Source organism: Nannobrachium achirus (genome assembly GCF_963921795.1).
Source record: "Nannobrachium achirus genome assembly, chromosome: 1".
NCBI classification, from domain to species: domain Eukaryota; kingdom Metazoa; phylum Chordata; class Actinopteri; order Myctophiformes; family Myctophidae; genus Nannobrachium; species Nannobrachium achirus.
The window spans coordinates 30,138,569-30,160,870 of NC_137810.1; the positions used below are offsets into that span (position 1 = coordinate 30,138,569).

The 22,302-nt window shown below is 42.7% G+C and overlaps 1 protein-coding gene across 1 annotated transcript in view; it reads right to left on the minus strand.

Moving 5' to 3' along the window:
- hmcn1 (hemicentin 1) overlaps positions 1-22,302 on the minus strand; it is a gene marked incomplete at both ends in the record, with an annotated part of 207,151 nt that overhangs the window by 461 nt on the left and 184,388 nt on the right. The window contains 28 exons of the mRNA XM_080728122.1: positions 119-245; positions 654-773; positions 1,037-1,405; positions 2,689-2,817; positions 3,976-4,101; positions 4,223-4,336; positions 4,464-4,598; positions 4,913-5,032; positions 5,373-5,435; positions 6,010-6,247; positions 6,976-7,097; positions 7,240-7,377; positions 7,687-7,833; positions 8,125-8,295; positions 8,731-8,901; positions 10,600-10,770; positions 11,408-11,578; positions 11,750-11,920; positions 12,087-12,257; positions 13,154-13,423; positions 13,882-13,963; positions 14,062-14,252; positions 17,203-17,337; positions 17,559-17,772; positions 18,349-18,539; positions 20,812-21,081; positions 21,786-21,920; positions 22,056-22,193. Of these exons, the coding sequence (XP_080584248.1) occupies positions 119-245; positions 654-773; positions 1,037-1,405; positions 2,689-2,817; positions 3,976-4,101; positions 4,223-4,336; positions 4,464-4,598; positions 4,913-5,032; positions 5,373-5,435; positions 6,010-6,247; positions 6,976-7,097; positions 7,240-7,377; positions 7,687-7,833; positions 8,125-8,295; positions 8,731-8,901; positions 10,600-10,770; positions 11,408-11,578; positions 11,750-11,920; positions 12,087-12,257; positions 13,154-13,423; positions 13,882-13,963; positions 14,062-14,252; positions 17,203-17,337; positions 17,559-17,772; positions 18,349-18,539; positions 20,812-21,081; positions 21,786-21,920; positions 22,056-22,193 (4,600 nt within the window). The remainder of the gene's footprint in view (positions 1-118; positions 246-653; positions 774-1,036; positions 1,406-2,688; positions 2,818-3,975; positions 4,102-4,222; positions 4,337-4,463; positions 4,599-4,912; positions 5,033-5,372; positions 5,436-6,009; positions 6,248-6,975; positions 7,098-7,239; positions 7,378-7,686; positions 7,834-8,124; positions 8,296-8,730; positions 8,902-10,599; positions 10,771-11,407; positions 11,579-11,749; positions 11,921-12,086; positions 12,258-13,153; positions 13,424-13,881; positions 13,964-14,061; positions 14,253-17,202; positions 17,338-17,558; positions 17,773-18,348; positions 18,540-20,811; positions 21,082-21,785; positions 21,921-22,055; positions 22,194-22,302) is intronic.

Genomic DNA, 22,302 nt, shown 5'->3' on the forward strand with positions numbered 1-22,302 from the left:
TCCTCCCCATGGGCATTTAAACAGGCATTATTTCCTTTCTCCACCAAACCTGAGAATTTAGTAATCTGTTTGCGATAAGTAGACTTAAAGAATAGACTGATTGTTATCAAGTGTTTACCCTGTGGCTGGGTCTCTCTTGTAGTTGGGTGGACAAGGTGTGTCAATACATTGGTAACTTCCTCGCATGTTGAAACACATCCTGTTGGCTCCGCACTGAATATTCTGTTCCAGACACTCATCGATGTCTGTAGACATAGAAAACAAGAACAATTAGAAAAGTGTGCTCCTCAGAGCACAGGTCTCCACCAGGCCCAGGTTGCCTACGAACCCAGAGATGTGATGTAAAGTTGGTGTGAGGGCAGTGTAGCAGCCCGATGTCCTGAAGGTCTAGTCTACAAAATCGCTCCTTGAATGATGGTTACACCACCTGGACGATTCAGTTAGTTGACTAGACTGACATTGTTCCCCAAATTATGGTTTGAGGTTTGGACAAAAGTGGTAGGAGCAGTAGCAATATTTTCATATTTTCTGCAAAGATAATTGGTGGCGGGAGTAAAAGAATATTGTATTATTGTATAGACCCCTGGGGGGACTCCGATCAACGAAGTATGGTCAGATGCCTGGATACCTGTGGATGGATCAGAGGTTCTTACCTTGACATGTCTTGCCGTTGGTCATAAGTCGGTAACCAGCAGGACAGAGACACCTGTGACTCCCTGGGGTGTTCATACACTCATGCTGACACGTGTCCCTCACCTCACACTCATTGATATCTGCACACACACACACACACACACACACCCACACACACACACACACACACACACACACACACACACACACACACACACAGTGCACAACAATTCAGACACAATCAGAGGATAAAACTGCATGATTAGTTTACATAATCGCATATTCACAACATAGTCAAACACGCCGTAAAGCAGCAGAAAAGTTAAGCACAGCAAACAGATTCATCAAAACATTTCTATGATCTCCTCTCTCCATCTTAGTCCTGCCTATCCTCTATAGTTACCTAGGCAGAAGCCACCCCTGGCCTCAAACCCCTGTGGACAGACGAGGACGCCCCACTGTGGGTCTTGTGTGCGGGTCTCTCTGCGGCTACGACTCCTATAGCGCTGGCCCATGCTGGCTCCATAGGAGTGGTAGCTGTGAGAGGCCAGGTTGTGGTACAGGCGCTGATGGGAGCTTTGCTCGGGGGAGGACTGGGAGGCCCGGTAGCCATATGAGTAGCTCTCATAGGTGGGCAGCCTCTCCAGCCCAGCGCAGGACTTGCCATCGCCCAGCAGATGGCGCCCTGGTGGGCAGGTGCACTTGAAGCTGCCCGGAGTGTTGACGCACTGGTGGGCACAGGGCTGAGGGAGCCGCTGGCACTCATTAATGTCTGCCCTCAGCACAAAGAAAGACCAGCACCAGGGAAAGAAGGGAAGATGGCATAGAAGGTGGACGGAAGGAAAGGAGGGGGTAGAGATAGTGGAGGAAGTAAGGGAATATTGAGGTTGAGGAGTAATCAAAGGGGAGGTGAATGATAAAATAGTAAAAAGGACAGAGCCATAAATTAAGGTAATGAGAAAGGGCATGCAATGAAAATAGAGGAGGAAGATGAGAGGGGACAAAGAAAAGGGGAAATGTCAATTACCCCATTGCATGACAATACATTTTCATGTCCCAAAGACAGAAATGTATTGAGACTATGAATACATTCATATGATTTGAATGAGAGAATAACATTAATACCTCTCATATCAAATGAAAACGTTAGCATGATTTTGAAGATGATAACTTCAAATTACTGTGATTGTGAATGATAATTTGACATTCTTTTCTATGGGAAAATAATCAAAACAAAATGTAAATAAATGTACCAATCTTTGATGTAAGGTGCAATATCCAATTCATTGCATGTTATACAAAGACAGACATCAAATTCCAGTGTTAATGATGTCACATGGGGGGGTGGGAGACAGTCAATGTATGCCATTACAAAAGCATAGCGACTCAAAGAAGTAGCCAGTATGAGGTTGAGGTTGAAAATGGAAAGGTGAAAGAGAGTGAAAGGTGACAGTGACAGAGCCATGAGAGACAGTGGTGCTGGTCATTCATTTTCAGGTTACCTTTCCATTCATCTGGTCCTTCCTTATCCTGTCTTTTACTTTTATCTGACCATGTATGGAATTAATATCAATTTAAATTCTTTAATTAAGGGACCTTATATAATATGTTAGTCCTCTGAAAGATATTGAGTTAGTTTGGGGGGGGTCTTCTTTGCAGTGTTATAGTGATGTAAGCAAGCAGTAGCAGCAGCATGTAATGTCAGGCCGATGTGACAAATAGCAGGATTAAACAGTGATTTAAACAGAGGTGAGTCAGAGAGAGAGAAAAAAAGGATTCTGCTGGCAGAAGCAATGCAGATGATGGGATGGGTTAAGGGTGATATGGGTGATAGAAGTCTGGTGGGGATCAACCAGGGCAAAATATTTCAAGTATTCTACTTGCAGTTTATGTCATTACACACCTTAGACTCACCTTTATCACACTTGCGCAAATATTGTTTCCAGCCGGATCGATGCAAACCGCATTGTCATGCTATTTAACATACTATGAATGTGTCTGGCGAGGGATGGGTGGGATTGTGGGGATAAGTGGGAATAGAAAGAATGCACATACCGACACATGGTCTCCCCACGCCCTGAGAGCGGTATCCCCGCGGACAGGTGCAGTGGTAACTGCCTCTGGTGTTTTCACAGATCTGGTTGTATCTGCACTGATGGGTCCCATCTCGGCACTCGTCAATGTCTACAGGAGGCCAACAGGACACAGCGTTTAATACCACCATGTTACAACAAGTGTTATACGCCCTTTTGATCATTTGTTGATATTGGGGTATTGAGGCACGTGTACTGGAGGCTGGAGCCATGTGTGACAAAATGTATAGAGAAAATCTTTTATTCGCTAAAGGCACTTTTTCAAAGAGTTACATCAACTCTGGTGCATTCACTTAAGTAACCTTAGTAGTAGTAGAACAGTTTAATGCAACTAGAGGTTTGGGCTCTCACACCTACTGTATGTTGCCCTTCTGTTGTTGTGGTCTGCCGGCCGACTGGTGCCATATTTGGTCATGGATATCAACTCCATAGTGATTGTTCAAGCTGACTGATTTGTTTGCACCTGACACATTGAGGTTAGACAACACACTACATATTTTGGGCGTAGCTGCATTGCGATATGCTTTGGGTTATGGCTGAGTCATAGTGACATGAGTGCGATGACGTGGTCCGGTCCTCCAATTAGTCAGTATTATAGGATATACCTTTCACTTTTACTTGAGTATATTTATGGTGAATGTCAGTCACTTTACTCCTTTACATCTTGCAATATTATGCTGTTGCTTTTATTTTACCAATTAATGTTATAATTACATTCACATTCTGTTTGTTTCATTGTCTCAGAGAAACTTCAACCAAAGACGCTGACTGGAAATTGCTTATGACACATAACTCAATTTCACCATTAAAACAAGGATACAAAATGAAGAATGAATGGCCAGAATACCAAATACAATAGTTATATAATGTGCTTTCTGCTTCAATTTATTTTGTAAAGATTACATTTATTATTGTGTATCACTATTTTTGGACATATTTGCACATGGCAGGTTTATATTTTGTTTATTTCTATTGCACAAGCATAATGTTACATTTTAGACATTTCAGTTAGGTTCTAACCCTTTCTCTGATTATTTAAACAATAAATCAGTACTTGAGTTGTTTCACTAGGTATTGCCGTGCTCTGTCTTAGCTTTTACTTCTACTTGAGTCGTTAGTAATTTAACGTAACAATACTTTTATTTTAGCACAGGTTTTGGCTACTCTGTCCACCTCCTATTTAGCAACTGCATTTATCCAGGTTAATTGAGTGAGAGAGAACTCCATCCAGTAGTAGTTGAACACTCACCTACACATGTCCCGTTGCCACCTTTAGTCATGCCATTGGGGCAGAGGTCAATACAGGTGTAACTACCACGTGTGTTCTTACATTGCTGGTCTGAGCGACAAACCCTCTGTCTGCACTCATTTATGTCTGGGGAGACAAAGAGGGAGAGGTTAGGTTACTGTAGATTAATACATTTTTTCCTTTATGGAATGGGGAAACTCCTTAAGTAAGTGTATGGGGTAGTTCAGTGCAAGAGTAATTGTCTAACCTATACAGCGGCGGTTCCTGAGTTGGTACCCTGGCTCACAGGCACAGCGATAGCTCCCAACTGTGTTCAGACATTTCTGGTTACATGGGTTGGCCTCCTGACATTCATTCACATCTGTAAATGAATGGTATTAAAAACCAGCATAATCAACATTATCAAGCCTTCAAAGCATGAATAACAACAATAAAGCAGCATAACTTTGAGATTCAAAGAAAATAAATGTATCATTAGTTTACTGTACCTGTGCAACTCAGACCATCTGCTGTCCTCCTGAAACCCCTCCCACAGCGCATGACACACCGGTAAGAGCCAATAGTGTTCTCACAGTCCTGTGCATCATGGCACATGTGCCCGCCCAGAGAGCACTCATCAATATCTGAGATCAAGGACAGATGAATCAATGAATTAAAATGTATTTCTCTATTCATGTAATACTAATTGTATTGTCGTTTATTCTTTGTGTGTGTGTGTGTGTGTGTGTGTGTGTGTGTGTGTGTGTGTGTGTGTGTGTGTGTGTGTGTGTGTGTGTATGCGGGTGTGTGTGTGCAATCGCGCATGCGCAGATATCTGTCTAAATGTGTTAACTTGTGTACTGTATGCCAGCCTGAATATGTAACATGGAAATACAGGCGTCCACAGTACACGGAAAGCTACTATGGAAGGCTAACAGGCTGTGTGTGCTTTAAGTACCCTGACAGGTCCTTCCATCTGCAGATATGGTGAGTCCCCGTGGACAGGAGCAGTAGTAGGTTCCCATGGCGTTGTGGCAGGCATGTGAACAGGGGTTCCCCACTTCACACTCATTCTCATCTGCAGAATAGAAACAACAATGAACACACAAAACACTATCAATGCCCACAGTGTGCCACAACATGTAGAGGTCAGTAAGTACACAGTAAAATCCTTCAAATTCATTTAAGATTGTAAATATGGAACCAAATGGACCCTCCACTTGGTTACATTTGTACACTCTCAACAACAAGAGTAACAGATGCAGTATTATTAACAGTATATACTTAGATGAATTGAAAAAGCACAGTTATAATCTATTATTTGACCTTAAAACATGAATTTAAATCAGTGTTGCAAAAAAATCTGATGAGTTTTGTGAAAAGAAAAATCATTATTGTTGCTGTTGTTATCACATTACCTGCACAATAGGGCCCAGCAGAATTCAGACTGAAACCGTGAGGGCACTGGTTACTGCGATCACCTGTGTAATTGGTGTTTTATAAAAGAGACAAATATAGGGAAAACAGAGAGCTCAGATTGAAGGAGATCCTCAAGGTGTTTGCAGAGTGTAATATTAAGCTCATTAAACAATCATACTGGAATCAATACATGTCATTGTTTATTCACAGCATTAGCCATATATTGTACATGACCAGACAATTTTCAACTGTTAACTGCTTACCGTACCGAAGCTCCCTGAATAATTCAGTCAATGTTGTCTAAACATCATTGCATGGTTAATAAGTCATGGACTTTTAGAATAAATCCAAAAATAGCTCAAACAGATGATCTACAAGCTTACAACGCATTGTGATGTGTCACGTTGACATTGTATGAGAATCTACTCTTCAAGTTCATTTTCAGAATCCAAAAAATCTAACAAACTACGCTATGCCTTGGAACATTCTCTACAGTAATATAATAATGTGAGTCATATTCAATAGGACTAATAAGCCAGACCACCACTATGGTCCCTTGAAACTGTCATTGACCTACAGCAGATGTAGATCTTAAATGTTTAGATACTCAGTCTTTATGAAAACATGATATCTCACCCCTGGCGATGGTGGCATGAATGCTATACTCCAGCACCTCCTCCAGGGGGTGGTACTGAGCGCTGATGGCCGTGGCGTGCAGCGTCTCCACCAGGTAAGGCATCTTGCCCTTGGACACGTCGTAGGTGATGGTGTGGTTCCAGGAGTAAGGCACGCTCTCCCGGTCGATGCTGAACATGCGTGTGGACAGGGCATACAGCTGCCCCGGTCCAGTCTGGATGTAGTCCTCTGTGTAGTCCTGCATACAGTACAACACATTAGAACAATGTCCTGTGTTACAGCATAGAATGTCTTTGGTGGTATTTCATGTTTCATTAAAGTGTTGCTGGCGTCTGTGGCAACAATAGTGGTTTAACCCTAGGCTGATTTAGCAATTTGTTTTTCATGTTTCAGTAAAAAAGAAACGACAGCAGGGTAAAAACATGGCAGGCTGCATAAGACTGACTACAACGTGATGTAAGCTAGGGCATTCACCAAATATTCGAATATTCAAATATTAAAGTCACTATTCAACGTTGTTCACCGAAGTCGAATATTCGCTTATTTTTTTTTTTTTCATTTTCTCTTTAAATAATATACAGTTTATAAAGCTTGGCTAGATAGGAAGTCATAAGAATGAGTTGTCAATGCCCCTGGTGGATGAATGTGTTAATGCTCTACTCCCTGACAAGCACTTGGAATTGTAGGTATTACATTTAATGTGACTCGGTTCCGCAGATACATATTGTGAAAATAGCATATCTACACAACGCCTCGCGTTAGATCGTCTATTTTCACAATGTTCGCCTCTTGCTTACTTAATATTTTACAGTTTGGCCAGTCCTGTCGAATATTCGAATACTTTGAGGTTGAATAATTAGAATACAAAAAATCACTATTCGTGAATGCCCTAATGTAAGCAATTAGCTGCAGCTAATACGATTAACAAGGGTACGGTATTCTAATGTACGGTAGTGGCCTCTGTACCTTGATGCTGATGTCAGCGTGTGAGGGCAGCTGTAGGATGTGTCCGTTCACGACTATATCCAACAGCAGCGCTCCATCAGAGTCCAGCCCCCTGGCAACATGAGTCATCCTCAGGATCTCACCTAGCAACAAACAATTACATTACACAGATGCTACATACATCTAAACAATAATCTCATTATCTGATCTGTACAAGTTATTATTTTTCAAAGATGTTCCACTTGAATAGAAATTCCAGACACATTCAGAGCTTCGGCCTCTTACCTGTGGCAAACTCCACCTGAGTCTCCCTCCTGAAGACGCCTCCTGTCAGCGTGTAGCCATTGACAGCCTCCCCTACTTCCTGTGCTGTGGTCCAGTAGATGGGATTGAGAAGGGAGATCAGCTTCCTCATGGCTGGGCCTGGGTTAAGAGGTTACGCAAAGAGAAAACCTTTTTATTACGAGCCTTAGGGTCGATTCATACTCCACTTTTAGAGCCTAATTTATTTCGGTTCGGCTCTGTCTATTTGGAGCCGAATTAATGATGTTACCCTTGCGTTACCCTCCTCCCAATCCTCTGAATGACGCCATATCATAGTTTAGACAGAGCCGAAATGAAATAAATTAGGCTCGAAAAGTGGAGTATGAATCTACTGAAGGCTAAGCAGCCTTGTATTGGTTGCATGGAATTGGCAAACGTTCGACAGGAACTGCTACAAGATAAACTGACCTAAGTTCCTGGGTACGTTGGAAATGGTAGCCTGTACGACTCTGCCTCCTGATAGGCTGTCTGAGACGGTGGCGTTGAGGATGGCAATGCCAAACTCAATGTCATTGATGTTTCCTATGATGCTGCCACGAGCCGTCTGGGGCCCACCTGAGAAACAAAACATACATAAAAATACAAACACTTCACCCATACAAATGCACCACAAATCAGATTTACATGCTCACAAAGCCTCGCAGTGCGAGGCGTTGTCTCTTGCTTACTTCATATTTGTTTACCGTAGAGTGAGATTTTTTTTTTACATTAAGCTAATCATCTGGGGACCCCACAAAATTGTTTGGGGACCCCACTTGGGGTCCTGACCCCAAGTTTGAGAACCACGTCACACACACACACACACACACACACACACACACACACACACACACACCCCTCCCTTACCTGGACAGGCCTGGCTGTTACACTTGGACAGCTGGGAGGAGTCTCCCGGACACAGCCGCCCTCCGTTGCTAGGAGTTGGACCATTACACATTCTGAGTCGAGTTCTCTCTCCGCCTCCACAGCTTGCTGAGCACTCTCCCCAGGGCTGCCACGCCCCCCAGGCACCATCCACTGCAACGGCACACCCAAAATACACTATGAGCACACCGTGGCTGCAACTAGCCCTTGTTTTTTTGTAGCGATTATTCTATCTATTACCTTTCTGAAAATCCGATGCGATGCATTGTGAGCTTTTCAATATTTTTGAATTTCTGTGAAATTTTTTGGATACCTCACCTTCAACATCACTTCAACATGCCTAAAATCGGGATCTGTTATTAACCGATTATTTTATTCAATTATCAATTGCAAGAACACGGTCATGGACGTACATGGTGCGCACGTGCGCACACGCACGCACGCACGCACGCACGCACGCACGCACGCACGCACGCACGCACGCACGCACGCACACACACACACACACACACACACACACACACACACACACACACACACACACACACACACACACACACACACACACACACACACACACTTACTTACCGGGACAGTTGCTTGTGCTGCATCTCTGTATCTGTGTGTCTGCTCCCGCACACGCTCTGCCTCCATTGGCTGGTCTGGGGTTGTCACACGTCCTGTAGCGCCTCATCTGGCCTCCATTACACGTCCTGCTGCAGCTTCCCCAACTACTCCATGGAGCCCAGTTACCATGGACTGACACACACACACACACACACGCACACGCACACGCACACGCACGCACGCACGCACGCACGCACGCACGCACGCACGCACACACACACACACACACACACACACACACACACACACACACACACACACACAGAGTAAGATACAGATACAGAGAGGCATATAGACAGTAGTGTAAAAAGTACTCAAATGTTTTACTTAAGCTTGTAGATCGGCTATTTTCAAATGGCCCAAATGTATATAGGGCTGAAGTGTTTAATGTAAGTTTTGTAATAATAATCTAAATCTAGAAGTAACGAGTAACTAAAGTTTGCAAATAATTGTAGTGGAGTAAAAAGTACAATATTTGCCTTTGAGATGTAATGGAGTAGAAGTAAAAGTACAGTCCTTTGGAAATATTCCAGTAGTAAAGATATCCATATAGTAAAAATCGCACCCGTGCGAAGTGAGCGGTGCAAACTAATTCCTGCGCGAATCAGTGTTGATAGGCATGCATGGCAATATTCTTTTTGTTGTGTATGATGTCAGTCTAGAGGTCTGCTCAGACTATATAAGTCTTTATCGTCATTTCTCATCAGTTAGTCGACTAAGCTACAGATTGTAACTTGTAAGAGTGTCATAATGATAGGTGACCTTATTTACCTCCAGAGAGGCCTCCAGAGAGGCGAGAAGAGGCCAGAAGATGAATATTTTAGTTTTTCAAAGTCTGTTCATTTGTATTTTAAACTTGTATTAGCTGCCTGTCATTTATAACCTGTGAAATTATCCACAGTCTGTCTAAAAGTGTGGTTATTTTATTGCTTATCAGTGATATTCATCTAATACAATTTTGAAATTCAAATTCAATGACCTACAGGGTGAACCAATCGGGTGCCTCCGTGTCTATGACATCGTTTTTTATGACGTATTCTCTCCGGCCTAAACGCGTTCTAAATCATGGTGAACCAATCGGGTGCCTCTGTGACTATGACATCATGGACAAAGCAACAGAATCGAAGTGTTTCATTGGTCTAGCTAACTCATGTCATCATCATTAGTGACATCATAATGTTTTTTTTCAAAAGCTGTTTATTTGTATTTTAAACTTGTATTAGTTGCCTATCATTTATAACCTGTGAAATTATCCACAGTCTGTCTAAAAGTGTGGTTATTATCTCTGCTTATGTGTGATATTCATTTAATACAATTTTGAAATTCAAATTCATTGGTCTGTTCAGTTTGGTCAATTCATAATCAAGTAAGCATTTGATTGGACACCATGTTTATTTTCTCTGGCCTAAAGGGTGAACCAATCAGGTACCTCTGTGCCTATGACATAATTTTTTATGACGTATTTTCTGCTGCCTAAACGCGTTCTAAATCAGGGTGAACCAATCGGGTGCCTCTGTGCCTATGACATCATGGACAAATCAACAGAATCGAAGTGTTTCATTGGTCTAGCTAACTCATGTCAACATCATTAGTGTCATCATAATTTTGGTAAAAATAATCGGTCTATAGGAGCGGTTTGCACCGCTCAAAAATATAATACCTACAATTTTTACTTATGTAGAGTACTTAAGTATATTTACACCACTGCATACAGAGAAACAGATATACAGACAAAGTGTTTGATGGCATTCATATTGTGCTTATGTATCTTCATCAGTGTCATTATGTGAAACCTAGCTGGAGAGTGGATTCAGTCATGGGGAGACTCACTGGGGCAGGGGTCACTGTTACAGAAGTCAATGTGCACGTCGTTGCCCTCACACTGCCTGCCGCCATGCTGAGGGGCGGGGCTAGCACAGAGGCGTGTCCTCTGTCTGGTGCCTCCCCCACAGGAAACACTGCAGGCTGCCCAGCTCACCCATGATGACCACTTCCCATCCACTGGAGAGGAGAGGAGAGGAGAGGAAAGGAGAGGAGAGGAGAGGAGAGGAGAGGAGAGGAGAGGAGAGGAGAGGAGAGGGGAGGAGAGGAGAGGAGAGGAGAGGAGAGGAGAGGAGAGGAGAGGAGAGGAGAGGAGAGGAGAGGAGAGGAGAGGAGAGGAGAGGAGCAGGTTTCAGTTACCTTACAGTTTCAGTCCTATTGCATTTCAAAATGTATATACAATGCACTTCACATCCACTGGACTACAGCCGCAGGAGATAATGTAGGGGTTAAAAGGATTATGCAATAACCCTGCTTTTAATTTTGAAAGTAATGACAAATAATTAATTTATTGCGACCGTAGGTCGCAGTTTAATATGTGACCGTATCTCTGTAATGCCTGACACAGTGGTTCCCCTGACACATCTGTGACATCACAGGTGACATCACAGTGATGTCAGATACTCAGAGCAGGGATCTCCATATATGGGCATAAAAGGGATTCTGTGATGTCAGATACTCAGAGCAGGAATCTCCATATATGGGTATAAAAGGGATTCATGGCCAAGACAGATGGTGAGACCTTGCCCTTTAGGTAAAACATTATATAATGCCATTTTGAAAGTGACTACTTTTAAAACATTCATTTCCTTCTCACCAGGACAAGGCCTGTCCTTGCAGACTTGTGTTTGAGTGTCTGGACCCTCGCATTGCAGCCCGTCAAACGCAGGAGGGGGGTTGTTGCACAGTCTGACTCTGGTCTGCATTCCCTTACCACAGGTCTCACTACAGGGGCTCCATGGTAGCCAGGAACCCCAGTTCCCTGACACTATAGCAGACAGTCAATACATGTAAAAAAAAAAAACATACAGTACAAACAGTATTCAATAGACACATAGACTGCATGAATGAATGGGGAAAACAAACAGCTATTGTCGCATTTAACAGTCAGTGTATTTGGAGTATATATTTAATAGGATGCTGGGGCGATCTGACTCACCCGGACAGGGTCTGACACTACACATAATGGCTTCCACTGCCTTGCCCTCACACGGCCTGCCTCCATGCTGTGCTGGAGGGTTGCTGCAGGTCCGGACTCTGGTCCTGTTACCTTGACCGCAGGAGCGAGAGCATTCTTCCCAGGAGGACCATTCTGACCAGTTACCATCCACTGTCACACAATAAAGAGTACAACCTTGATATTTAACGCATTGTACACATTCGCATGCAGTATGTTTGTGTATGTACTTGAAACTGAAAGCATGCACAGATGCATGCATGTGTAGCTACAATACATGCATGTACATGTAGATTGTGTCTCTTCAAAGGATGCTTACCTGGACATGGTTTTCCCTGGCAGCTGCGTTTCTCAGCGTCTAACCCTGCACAGTGGCGCCCTCCATTGGCGGGCCGAGGATTGTTACACTGTCGCAGCCTCTTCTGGGCCCCGGCACCACAGGACACACTGCATGGTCCCCACTCCGTCCACTTTGAATAGCCGCCGTGTACTGGAGCACAAAAGAGCATTGCTATTCGGTTGACAATTTTACTACAATTACAGAATATAAAATAGAATTGACAAAACCTAATAGTAGCATTGTTGCAATAATACTATCGCCACATAGGAGAATCACAATGGGTCAGCAGCTAGTAACTTTAGAGCAGCGGTTCCCAAACTTTCTAGATCAAGACCCAAAAGAGAGATTAGACGTTTGCTCGGGAACTAGGCTATTTTCACTACTTCTTAATTTTTTTTTTTTTTTTTTTAATGGAATTTCTTGGATTTGTTTGTTTATTTGTAAAATGTTAACTCTTCCCACGCTTTGAACGTTAACGTTCGCCCCATTTTTTACAGAACCTCGATGCCAATACGGCGCTCGTTCGGTTCGTTCGTCTGATGACTGTAAGCTGATGAGGGGTCGCGCGGCCGTCTACTGTAAACACATTTTCCGCGGTGATGGTGTAAAAAATCCATTATGCGTTAGATCAACGGAGAACAATTCACTTCCTTGTTGATTTCCTCCGGCTGTAAGGCTCTATGGCCAGTGACTGGTCTTCTTCTTCTTCAACACATAACAGGCAAATTCACATTCATTCTCGCATGACGCCGCCCTCTGCTGCCTGGCAGACCAAAGTGCACTATTGCACAACCAAAAAAAATAAAAAAAAATAAATAAATGTCTGTCTGTCTATCTACTATAACGTCGCCAAGGTAAGCCGCTTTTTGATGGCGCCAGACCCAATAAATAAATAAATAATCTGGCAGTAGGAGAGTTAAAAACATTATTTTATTTACAAAATAAACTTTTGAAAAGAAAATGTACTCTTTGCTTTAGAGAACTAGAGGTGCACAAAATCTAAATGTAACGGGGGAAAAAAGCAAAAAGCAAGACGTGTGACCCACCTCGTACAGTGAAGGTGACCCTGACCAGCACTGACCCTAACAGGTTCCTGGCCACACACTCGTACTCTGCCGTGTCCTCCTTCTGGGCACTGCTGACCCTGAGGGAGCCGTTGGACAGGACCGAGTAGCGCTCGTTGGCCAGCAGAGGGCGTCCCTGGCGGGACCACTCTATGACTGGAGTGGGCTCACCGGCCGCCTGGCAGTTCAACACCACCGTGGTCCCTGCGTCCACCACCGTATCCACCGGCTCCACTACGATGCTGGGTGTACCTGGGATGAGAGAGAAGACTTTCACTCTTTATCCCATTCAAGACCTGGAATTATTTTATACTTTAGCTATTGAAAAATAGCAGATATACAAGCTCACAGCGTGGCACTAGCTTGTAGATCTTTGAATATATATATTTTTAAAGGGAACATTTGTCACTCAAATATTCGCTTCTGGGGGGTCCCTACTCCCTGATACATAATATTTCGAGATGGGGGTCGGCAGCCAAATACATATAATCCTAGGGGTCCTTGACAAGAAAAAGTTTGAGAACCACTGACATAGAAACACACGTTTTTCAAAAACCTTAGAAGGATTTAGAAGACATTTATAGAAAGCACAGGTTAAGACTTAATGTATTTGATTTTCCATTCTCAATTTTGGTTTTAAGATTAGGTACGATGTAATGTGATTCATGATAAAATAAAAATAAAATAAAACAACAATAAAAGACCCTTACTCTGCAAGGTGAGTGTGACACTCCTTTCAACCACTCCGGCATCATTGGTTGCCACACACATGTAGTTCCCTGCATCTTCACCCTGAAAAGACCCCAAACAATTTAAATTATTAACTGAAAATAACACAAAATAATCGCACCTGTATCAACCACAACACACTTCTTAAAAGGTTTTCCTACCACTGTGCCATAGATTGCTAGAGAGCCGTTGTCCAGCTGGCGAATGCGGTTGCTGATCTGGATGTTGACACCCTTCTTGCTCCACTGAATGGTCGGTAGAGGATCTCCTCGAACCTCACAGTTGAGAATGGCATTGCCTCCCAGCGGTTCGATGCGGTTGGAGTGGAGGTCCCCGTCAATGATGGGCGGCTCTGCACGCACGCAAAGAGCACAACACACTTATAATGTCCAATTATAATATTCCACAAGAATCTAAATTAAAGAGGCATAAAAGAATTACGGAACTTAATCATAAATACATTCCTAAAACCAACATTTTTGGTTGAGATTGAATGAGAAGTTTGAATTTGTCTCATGTCATCATATTGCCAGTGCTGCATAAAACTAAATTAAATTATCCAAATAAGTAGTGTGTCCAAAATCTCAGATGGATATTCCTGGGAGAATACGGGGTTCAAATGGAATACATTTCTTAGGAATAAAAAACTATAAATACAGTTCAAATGTCTGTGTGAAAAGGTTTCAGGTCAGGTGATTGCCAATCTGGGAACCCATCGTCAAAGAAGAAAGGGCGACACCTATCGGTCGGCCTCTCTTCCTTTGACTCTGGGACCAACATAGAAAGGGGCGGGGATACATGGAATTCCCCGGTTGAGAACGAATTTTAAAACTAGTTCCGCTTTGAAGCCTGGTCCGCCCCTTGGTTTGGTTCCCTCCCGAAACTACTATAGCGGAACTGCTACTCTACACACGGAACACAAGTTACACAACAGACAACCACAACAACGACGACGCAACATAGATGCTACTGTGGACGAGGAACTGTTTTCTAGCGTGCTTACAAGTGTTTCTCAGTTACACAATATTGAACAATTAAAACCTCTTCAGCCCATTTGTTTTAAGTACTTGATAGATCGGCGACGACGGCGAGATGTTTGGTCGCCTGGATCCTGTTATCCTGCTTTCCCAGAGAGAAGGAACAAGGACCCCATCGTTTTTACCCCATATGCTGCGCTGAATGAAGCTGGATGATCTGCTGAAGACCAGTGACCAAGACACAACGAATTTACCCACAATAAGCAAACGTTTATATAGCCTCGGATGTCATGGTGTGTTGCAATACAGTGGATTGATGTTTTAAATCAATATGGGATGTTATGATAATGTATAACTGCTTTAACCTCGCCTACCAGGCTTTCTCCCGGCTGGCTAACTGCAGTAAGCTAGCGTGTTAGCATACGGCCGTCATGTTTTCAGCTCGTCTTTTTAAACATTTACAGTTGCCTTATATTACTCTATAAATCTATCTGTGATGTGTGCTTTTACTAATACTGGCGTGCTTAGGCAATGTAGTGGGAAAAGTACTCGCATTCTTTACTTAAGTATCATGCAATACGGGCACAAGTCTTGTATTCAAAATGTAGCCCTTGAGTAAAAAAGCATTGGTATCAAAATGTACCAAAAGCAGAAAGTAGTACTCAAAGTACCCATTGTGCAGAATGTAACCAAGGTGTTTAAATAAGTGTAGATTGTACGCTATTTCAATATCTTGTCCTGTCTCACAAAAGATGATGTTATGCTATGAAACAGTTCGTTTTTATTTATAGAATAATCTCTCAATAACAGACTATTTTTTCCCTTTTATTTGATGATGGTTAGCCGTATTGTTTATAGAATAAACCCTAAAGTTATGTTGCATTTATGTAGGCCTACTGTATACTACGTTTACAATGTGTATGATTATCTGTATAATAAACATTTGGTTTGATTAACAAATGTATCGTTCTATGCACAGATAATGTTGCTTAATGTGTATGCCTATGGTACTGTTAATATTTAATGTTAATGTTAGTATGAAGCTAATTATAAAGCTTACATGAATGATGATGGACTGAAAAGCTAATGAGAAGTTGTGACTCTATTAGCATACAAGCGCAATCTGCATTTAAATAAGCTGTGTTGGAATGTGTCAAACTGTCAACAATGGCTTGTGAAATCAAAGAATGCCACTTTCAATATGAAACCCATTTAGATTGAAATGGTTCACTTATTTATATGAATGATGGATCTGCTGCAGACCAGTGACCAAGACACAACGAATTTACCCACAATAAGCAAACGTTTATATAGCCTCGGATGTCATGGTGTGTTGCAATACAGTGGATTGATGTTTTAAATCAATATGGGATGTTATGATAATGTATAACTGCTTTAACCTCGCCTACCAGGCTTTCTCCCGACTGGCTAACTGCAGTAAGCTAGCGTGTTAGCATACGGCCGTCAGGTTTTCACTTTTCAGGTCGTCTTTTTAAACATTTACAGTTGCCTTATATTACTCTATAAATCTATCTGTGATGTGTGCTTTTACTAATACTGGCGTGCTTAGGCAATGTAGTGGGAAAAGTACTCGCATTCTTTACTTAAGTATCATGCACAAGTCTTGTATTCAAAATGTAGCCCTTGAGTAACAGTATAAAAGTATTGCAAAAGCAGAAAGTAGTACTCAAAGTAGATCAGCTATTTTTAAATAGCCTGTCTAGGAATAAAATAGGGCTAGTTGATTAATGTATGTTTTATAATATAATAATTTAATACATGAGTCTTTTAGACTAGAAGTTGCAACGTTTACATTTACTCTATACTAATAATAATACACTAAAATCTAAATTCATATAGGCATATTGCTGCACTTTACTGTGTAGACTAACAAATGTAGTTCGTTATTGTAATGTAGGCCATTCTTCCTTCCATTTAATTCTATTGTTATGCACAACGATTTCCAAAAGCATTCTTTGATTGTGCAAATAGTGGCAATGTGAAACCCATACATTGTGTGGAAAACCGGGTGGGTCAATGAATATTTAAATGGAGCAATTCGCTTGTCTATATAGACTACAGAGGGATTTATTTAGCTGCACAAAGAATATGTACAGTTGAAAGATGGTTTGTTTCCACCCGTGAGGGGGAATGCATAGTCAACGCACACATTAGATACCGCCCACTATGTTTGATTGGTCAAAAGCGCTGCCTGTCACCAGACTTGGGTACCGCCCAAAATCCCTTCCGTGAGTTTGGTGTGTGACAGACTCAGTAGCGTAGCGTTCTCTGAGGCTGTTCTTGAGAGACTAGGTGATTGCTTACCTTTGACATAGACAAAACCCAGTGACTTGATGGTTCCAACACTGTTTTCTGCCACGCAGGAGTAGGTGCCAGAGTCATCTTTCGTCACATGTTCTATCACCAGTTCACTGTGACCGTTCATGTGGTCATAGTGAGCTACACCACCATAACACAAAAAGCACACATGAATAAACCCAGTTGGTTAAACACTAAAAGCTTAAGAAAAGCAACACTACTCAACAGATCATTCACATGGTATTCCTATGCAGTGATACAGTTAAGTCCACATTTTGTCTACACATAGTCAACAAACATTAAAAGATCAAAAGCATAACTTTCTGTTTAAGGATAACATTTCAGCTGTGGTCATAATATACCTGGGATGATGTTGTTGTTGAAGGCCCAGGAGATTTTGGGAGGGGGGATGCCAGTGACCCCACAGGCCAACAGAAGACGTTCTCCCTTGTTGAGAGCCACGTCCCCCAGCAGCTCTGTGAAGGCAGGGTGAGTGTGCACGGACAGTGTCATTGTCCTGCTGTCCTGTCCCACTGCATTAGTGGCCACACATGTGTAGCTGCCTGCGTCTTCAGGCTGGTGGGCAAACACATGGGGAGGAGAAGGAAATACCAATTATGATACTAGAACAATACACACCTGTCACACAAAATACACATACAGTAGGATCAATACGCACAATTCCAAAGCATTATCATATTGATATTTGATGGACCAGTGCTGAAGTATTAGCATACCAGTACATATTTACAATTTACGTCACAAACTACTCTGTTAGGTTGGTATGGTGCTGTAAGTTTGTAACAGGTTCTACATGAGGAGGGGATTGATAACTTGTCAATGTTTTGTAGACTGACGCACACGCACAGCATATTTTTCATAACAGATATTCAGAAAACGTAACTAAATTGCTAAATAAACTAAAGCCGGTTAAACAGAAAATGTACAGCTCTTTAACAGTCTCTAGGGGTTTTCCTTGTTAAGTTTTTCAAGACTCACTGCTAATTAAAGAACAACAGATGGGGCTGATTGACTGTCATTTATCAAGCCTACAATAAGTCCAGTTTATTGCAGGTGCTACCTGCTGTGCCAGACGTCCGACAACAAACCACACACACACACTGTCACATGTATTTTTTGTCTAATTCTCACCTGGGCGTTGTCTACAACCAGCTCCCCAGAAGGCAGGATGGTATACTCCCCGGTGCTTTCGCTGATAGGGGTCCCCTCCTTCTCCCAGGACAGGCTGGGCTGGGGGACCCCTTCTGCCACACACACCAACTGGGCCTGGCTGTTCTCCACCACTGCTATGTCCAACTCTGCACCACGGATGGAGGGAGGGACTGGAGAGATGTTTGAAGACAGTGATGGAAGAAAAGGTTTAATAAATGATATTCCAATTATATAACTGTATATTAAAGGCTGCTGTATATTTTGGTTAAAACAAATCTTAAAGCTCCATATATTCTGTTAGTAATTATTACTACTAGAAAGGCTTCGCGCCCTGTGGGCGCTCAGGCAGGACTGCTCTATATTTGATCAACATAAGGGGTTTAGGGGCGCTCAGGCAGGACTGCTCTATATTTGATCAACATAAGGGGTTTAGGGGCGCTCAGGCAGGACTGCTCTATATTTGATCAACATAAGGGTTTAGGTTTTAATTCAGATTAAAATGTTTTCAATACCTTATTGTCAATATCTATCATGAACAAAAAGGCACACTTGGTCGGACACCAATAACTCAGGAAACAGGAACAATTGTGTAAGGTGTCCAGTGTAGTCTGGGCTGACAGTCAATACTTTTGTACTTTTACTGACGTAGCCTATATGTTGAATTGAGGACTTTTGAGTGGTGTGGGGGTGGGGGGGGGGCTGTAGGCAAATTTGCGAGGTTGTTGTATCTAGACTGATTGATTGATTGAAGAGTTTAGCACTGTTTGCAATAGAAGACGCAGTTACAATACACAACATTGGCACACACACACAGTCCCATTTCGCGAGCCACCCGTGGGTCGAGACCCACACAGTACTTGGGAAACAATGCTTAAAACATCATACTCACGCAGCTTTATAGACGCTGTCTGTATCTGTGCTCTCTCTATCTCCGAGGCATGAACGCACACTCACTCATTCACTCACTCACACACGCGACGCAAGCGAAAAGCGGTTGTCCGTGGTGTAACCTACTTATTATAACTCTATGGGTGTAACATGTTGAAAATTTAAAAATATCCGTGCCGTGTGGCAAGCGACGTCGCAAATGCATCATCCCAATGAGCAAACCTCCTTTGTTACAGAGGTTGAGTAGGTATCGGCGTTATGTCGCTGTACTGTCTGGGTATATAGGTGAAGTGAATGAATAGGCTATCAGCCTCTCACCAATTCTGTCATGTGTGCGCACTATAGCCCATGCAGGGACTCATGGGTTACGCGACGCTACAGCAAGAGTGGACACTGTCTATTGACAAACTATTGGTCCCGTTTGAGCTACTCTGTTCTGTTGTGCTGGTCTCACTCTGCTCATACTTTTACTTCAGTCTAAAATGTCCACCACTGATTTCACACGTTACGTGTTCATTTCAACATCAAGGCAAATGAAATGGCAGCTTTTAATCTATGCATAAGGATAACACTTGTCGAGTTACGTTCTAGACTCGCATAGAAACACGACACATATTCGGTAACACTTCCCAACTTCAGGTCTCAAGTAAAAGTACAAAAGTATCGCTACCAACGTACCATGCTTGTTATTAACGGACTACACAAACACACGTGTGTCTCGTCAAACATCGCTGTTTTTAGGTGATTCACACATCCAGCATAGAGGTTAATGTTGTACTTGGATCCATTCCACGCGCAATGTAAGTAGTGGGAGAGGGGTAGCCTATATTCCAGCTCACTGTCTCCCTCCCTCCCTCTCCCTCTGACCCTCTCCCTCTCTCTCGGAGGAAGGGGGGGGGGGGGGGGGGGCAGTCTCGCTGCGTCGCTGCTTGAGGCTTGAAGCAAACTGTAACCTGATACGTTCGTGACGAAAATTGCGTAGGAGAACTTCCGGGAAAGATATGCTCAGTAAACTTACACATTACTTTTGTACAAAGTGTACATCGTGCAAATACCATAGCTTCAGGAGAAGCAGCTAAGAACATTCGGGTAAAAATGCGCGATTTTTGTGCAAAAGGTGGAGTCTTTAGAAGCAGTGTAAATGTGATTCTATCGCGGAATTGCCTAAAAATAATCGAAAAATAACCGCTCTGAATTAGTAGTAGGGATAAGTGTAAAGTAACAGGGGTCACCCTATATCTCCAGCTCTTCAGTAAACAGAAAATAAATGTTCAAGTCAGGATACCAATTTCATCCAATCACTAAGAGCTAGAGAGATGGGGAGGCCCCTGTTACTGAACAAACAGTCTATAGTATATCAATGATTATAATGGGAATATATAACGAATTAACAATTATTGTAACATAAAAACATCACCTTTAATGAATACATAGATGAATAAATGTGCTTGTTTCCTTTGAATTGTTTGATATTTGAGTTAGGGCTGAACAAGTTGAGAGTTTAATCTACTGCTAGACTAGTAACAGTTGTTGCTCAAATTGAGTATAACTTACTCTGAACAGTAAGGCTCATCTCTGCACTAGCTGTACCAGCTACGTTGGCAGCACTACAGGTGTATCGTCCTGTATCACTGGGCTGGACGAAGGCAATCTGCAGGGATCCTGAACTGAGCACCCGCTGACGCACAGATTCGCGTAGCGGCTGCCCGTCTTTGTGCCAGGTGATGGAGGGTGACGGGGAGCCCTCCGTTTGACAATGTAAAGTCACAGAGGAGTCCAGGGGTGCCAGGTAACTCTGGGTGTTGGAGCTGATCACCGGAGGGACTGCAGGACACAGTGGGAGTGTTTTTACTGTACACTAGTCTTGTTCATAATCTCCTGTTAAGCAATGCCTTTTTACGCTACCTGAAAGGGCGGTGATTAAGTGAAAAGACAACCAGAGGGATCACAGGTATTAATGACAGATACTGTATTATTTAGTGAAACTTCACAGAATTGCTTAAAGGTAGTTTAAGTGATATTTTTGGGTTAAAACAAGAAGTATTTTGTTTAAAGGTTATATCGCTATACTGTGATAGTAATTATTGCTATAGTGTAACAGGGGTCTCTCTGTCTCTCCAGATCTTTAATAAACGGAAAATACATTTTCAGGTGGGTTGACAATTTTCAGCCAATCAGGAAAGAATACCCATTAAATGTTATACCAGTTCAATTTTGGCTGCTCACTTACAGTATTTGTGTCATGACCTCCAATTTCACTTGTTTAATCTGTGTCCAGCGTGAGCTCTCTCTCCTGATTGGATAAAATTGGCATCCCGACCCGAAAATGCATTTTCTGTTTAATAAAGAGCTGGAGAGACTCCAGTTACTGAACAAACACTTAAACCAAAAATATCACTTACACTACCTTTAACCCAATTTCTAAATGCAACCTCACTACAAGTTGTAGATCACCTGTATTCATCTTCGACAAGCAACACCAGCGAGAAAACAAGTATAAATCAGGCTTAAAACGCCGGCTGACTTACCCTGCACTCTGAGTTTGGTCTTTCCCAGGGCAGTGCCAGCAGGATTCTGAGCCACACACATGTACGTTCCAGAGTCAGACACAGAGGCCTTGGATATCTGCAGTCCTCCATTAGGCAGCACTGTGAAACCACCTCCTAGAGGGAAGTCAGTGATAGATACTCCCTGTTATTACCTGTGTTGAAGTGGGTGGACAACAACAGCAACTCCACCACCACCACCACCAACAACAACAACAACAACAACAGAAGCACTAGCAACAGCATTGCTACCTGTGGTGTGAATGTTGATGCCCTCCTTCTGCCAGGTGATGGTGGGTCTGGGGAAGCCAGTGGCCTTGCAGGGCAGAGTGATGGGGTTGTTCAGTATCACATCCAGGGTGGGAGGATGGGTCTGGATCACTGGGATCTCTGAGAAGGGCAGTGGAGCAAGAGAGATGCAATTAGAACGATAAGTAAAGAAAACAAACATTAATGTTTATACTGTTTTGGTACTTTCCGCTTAGTAATGATGCATGAG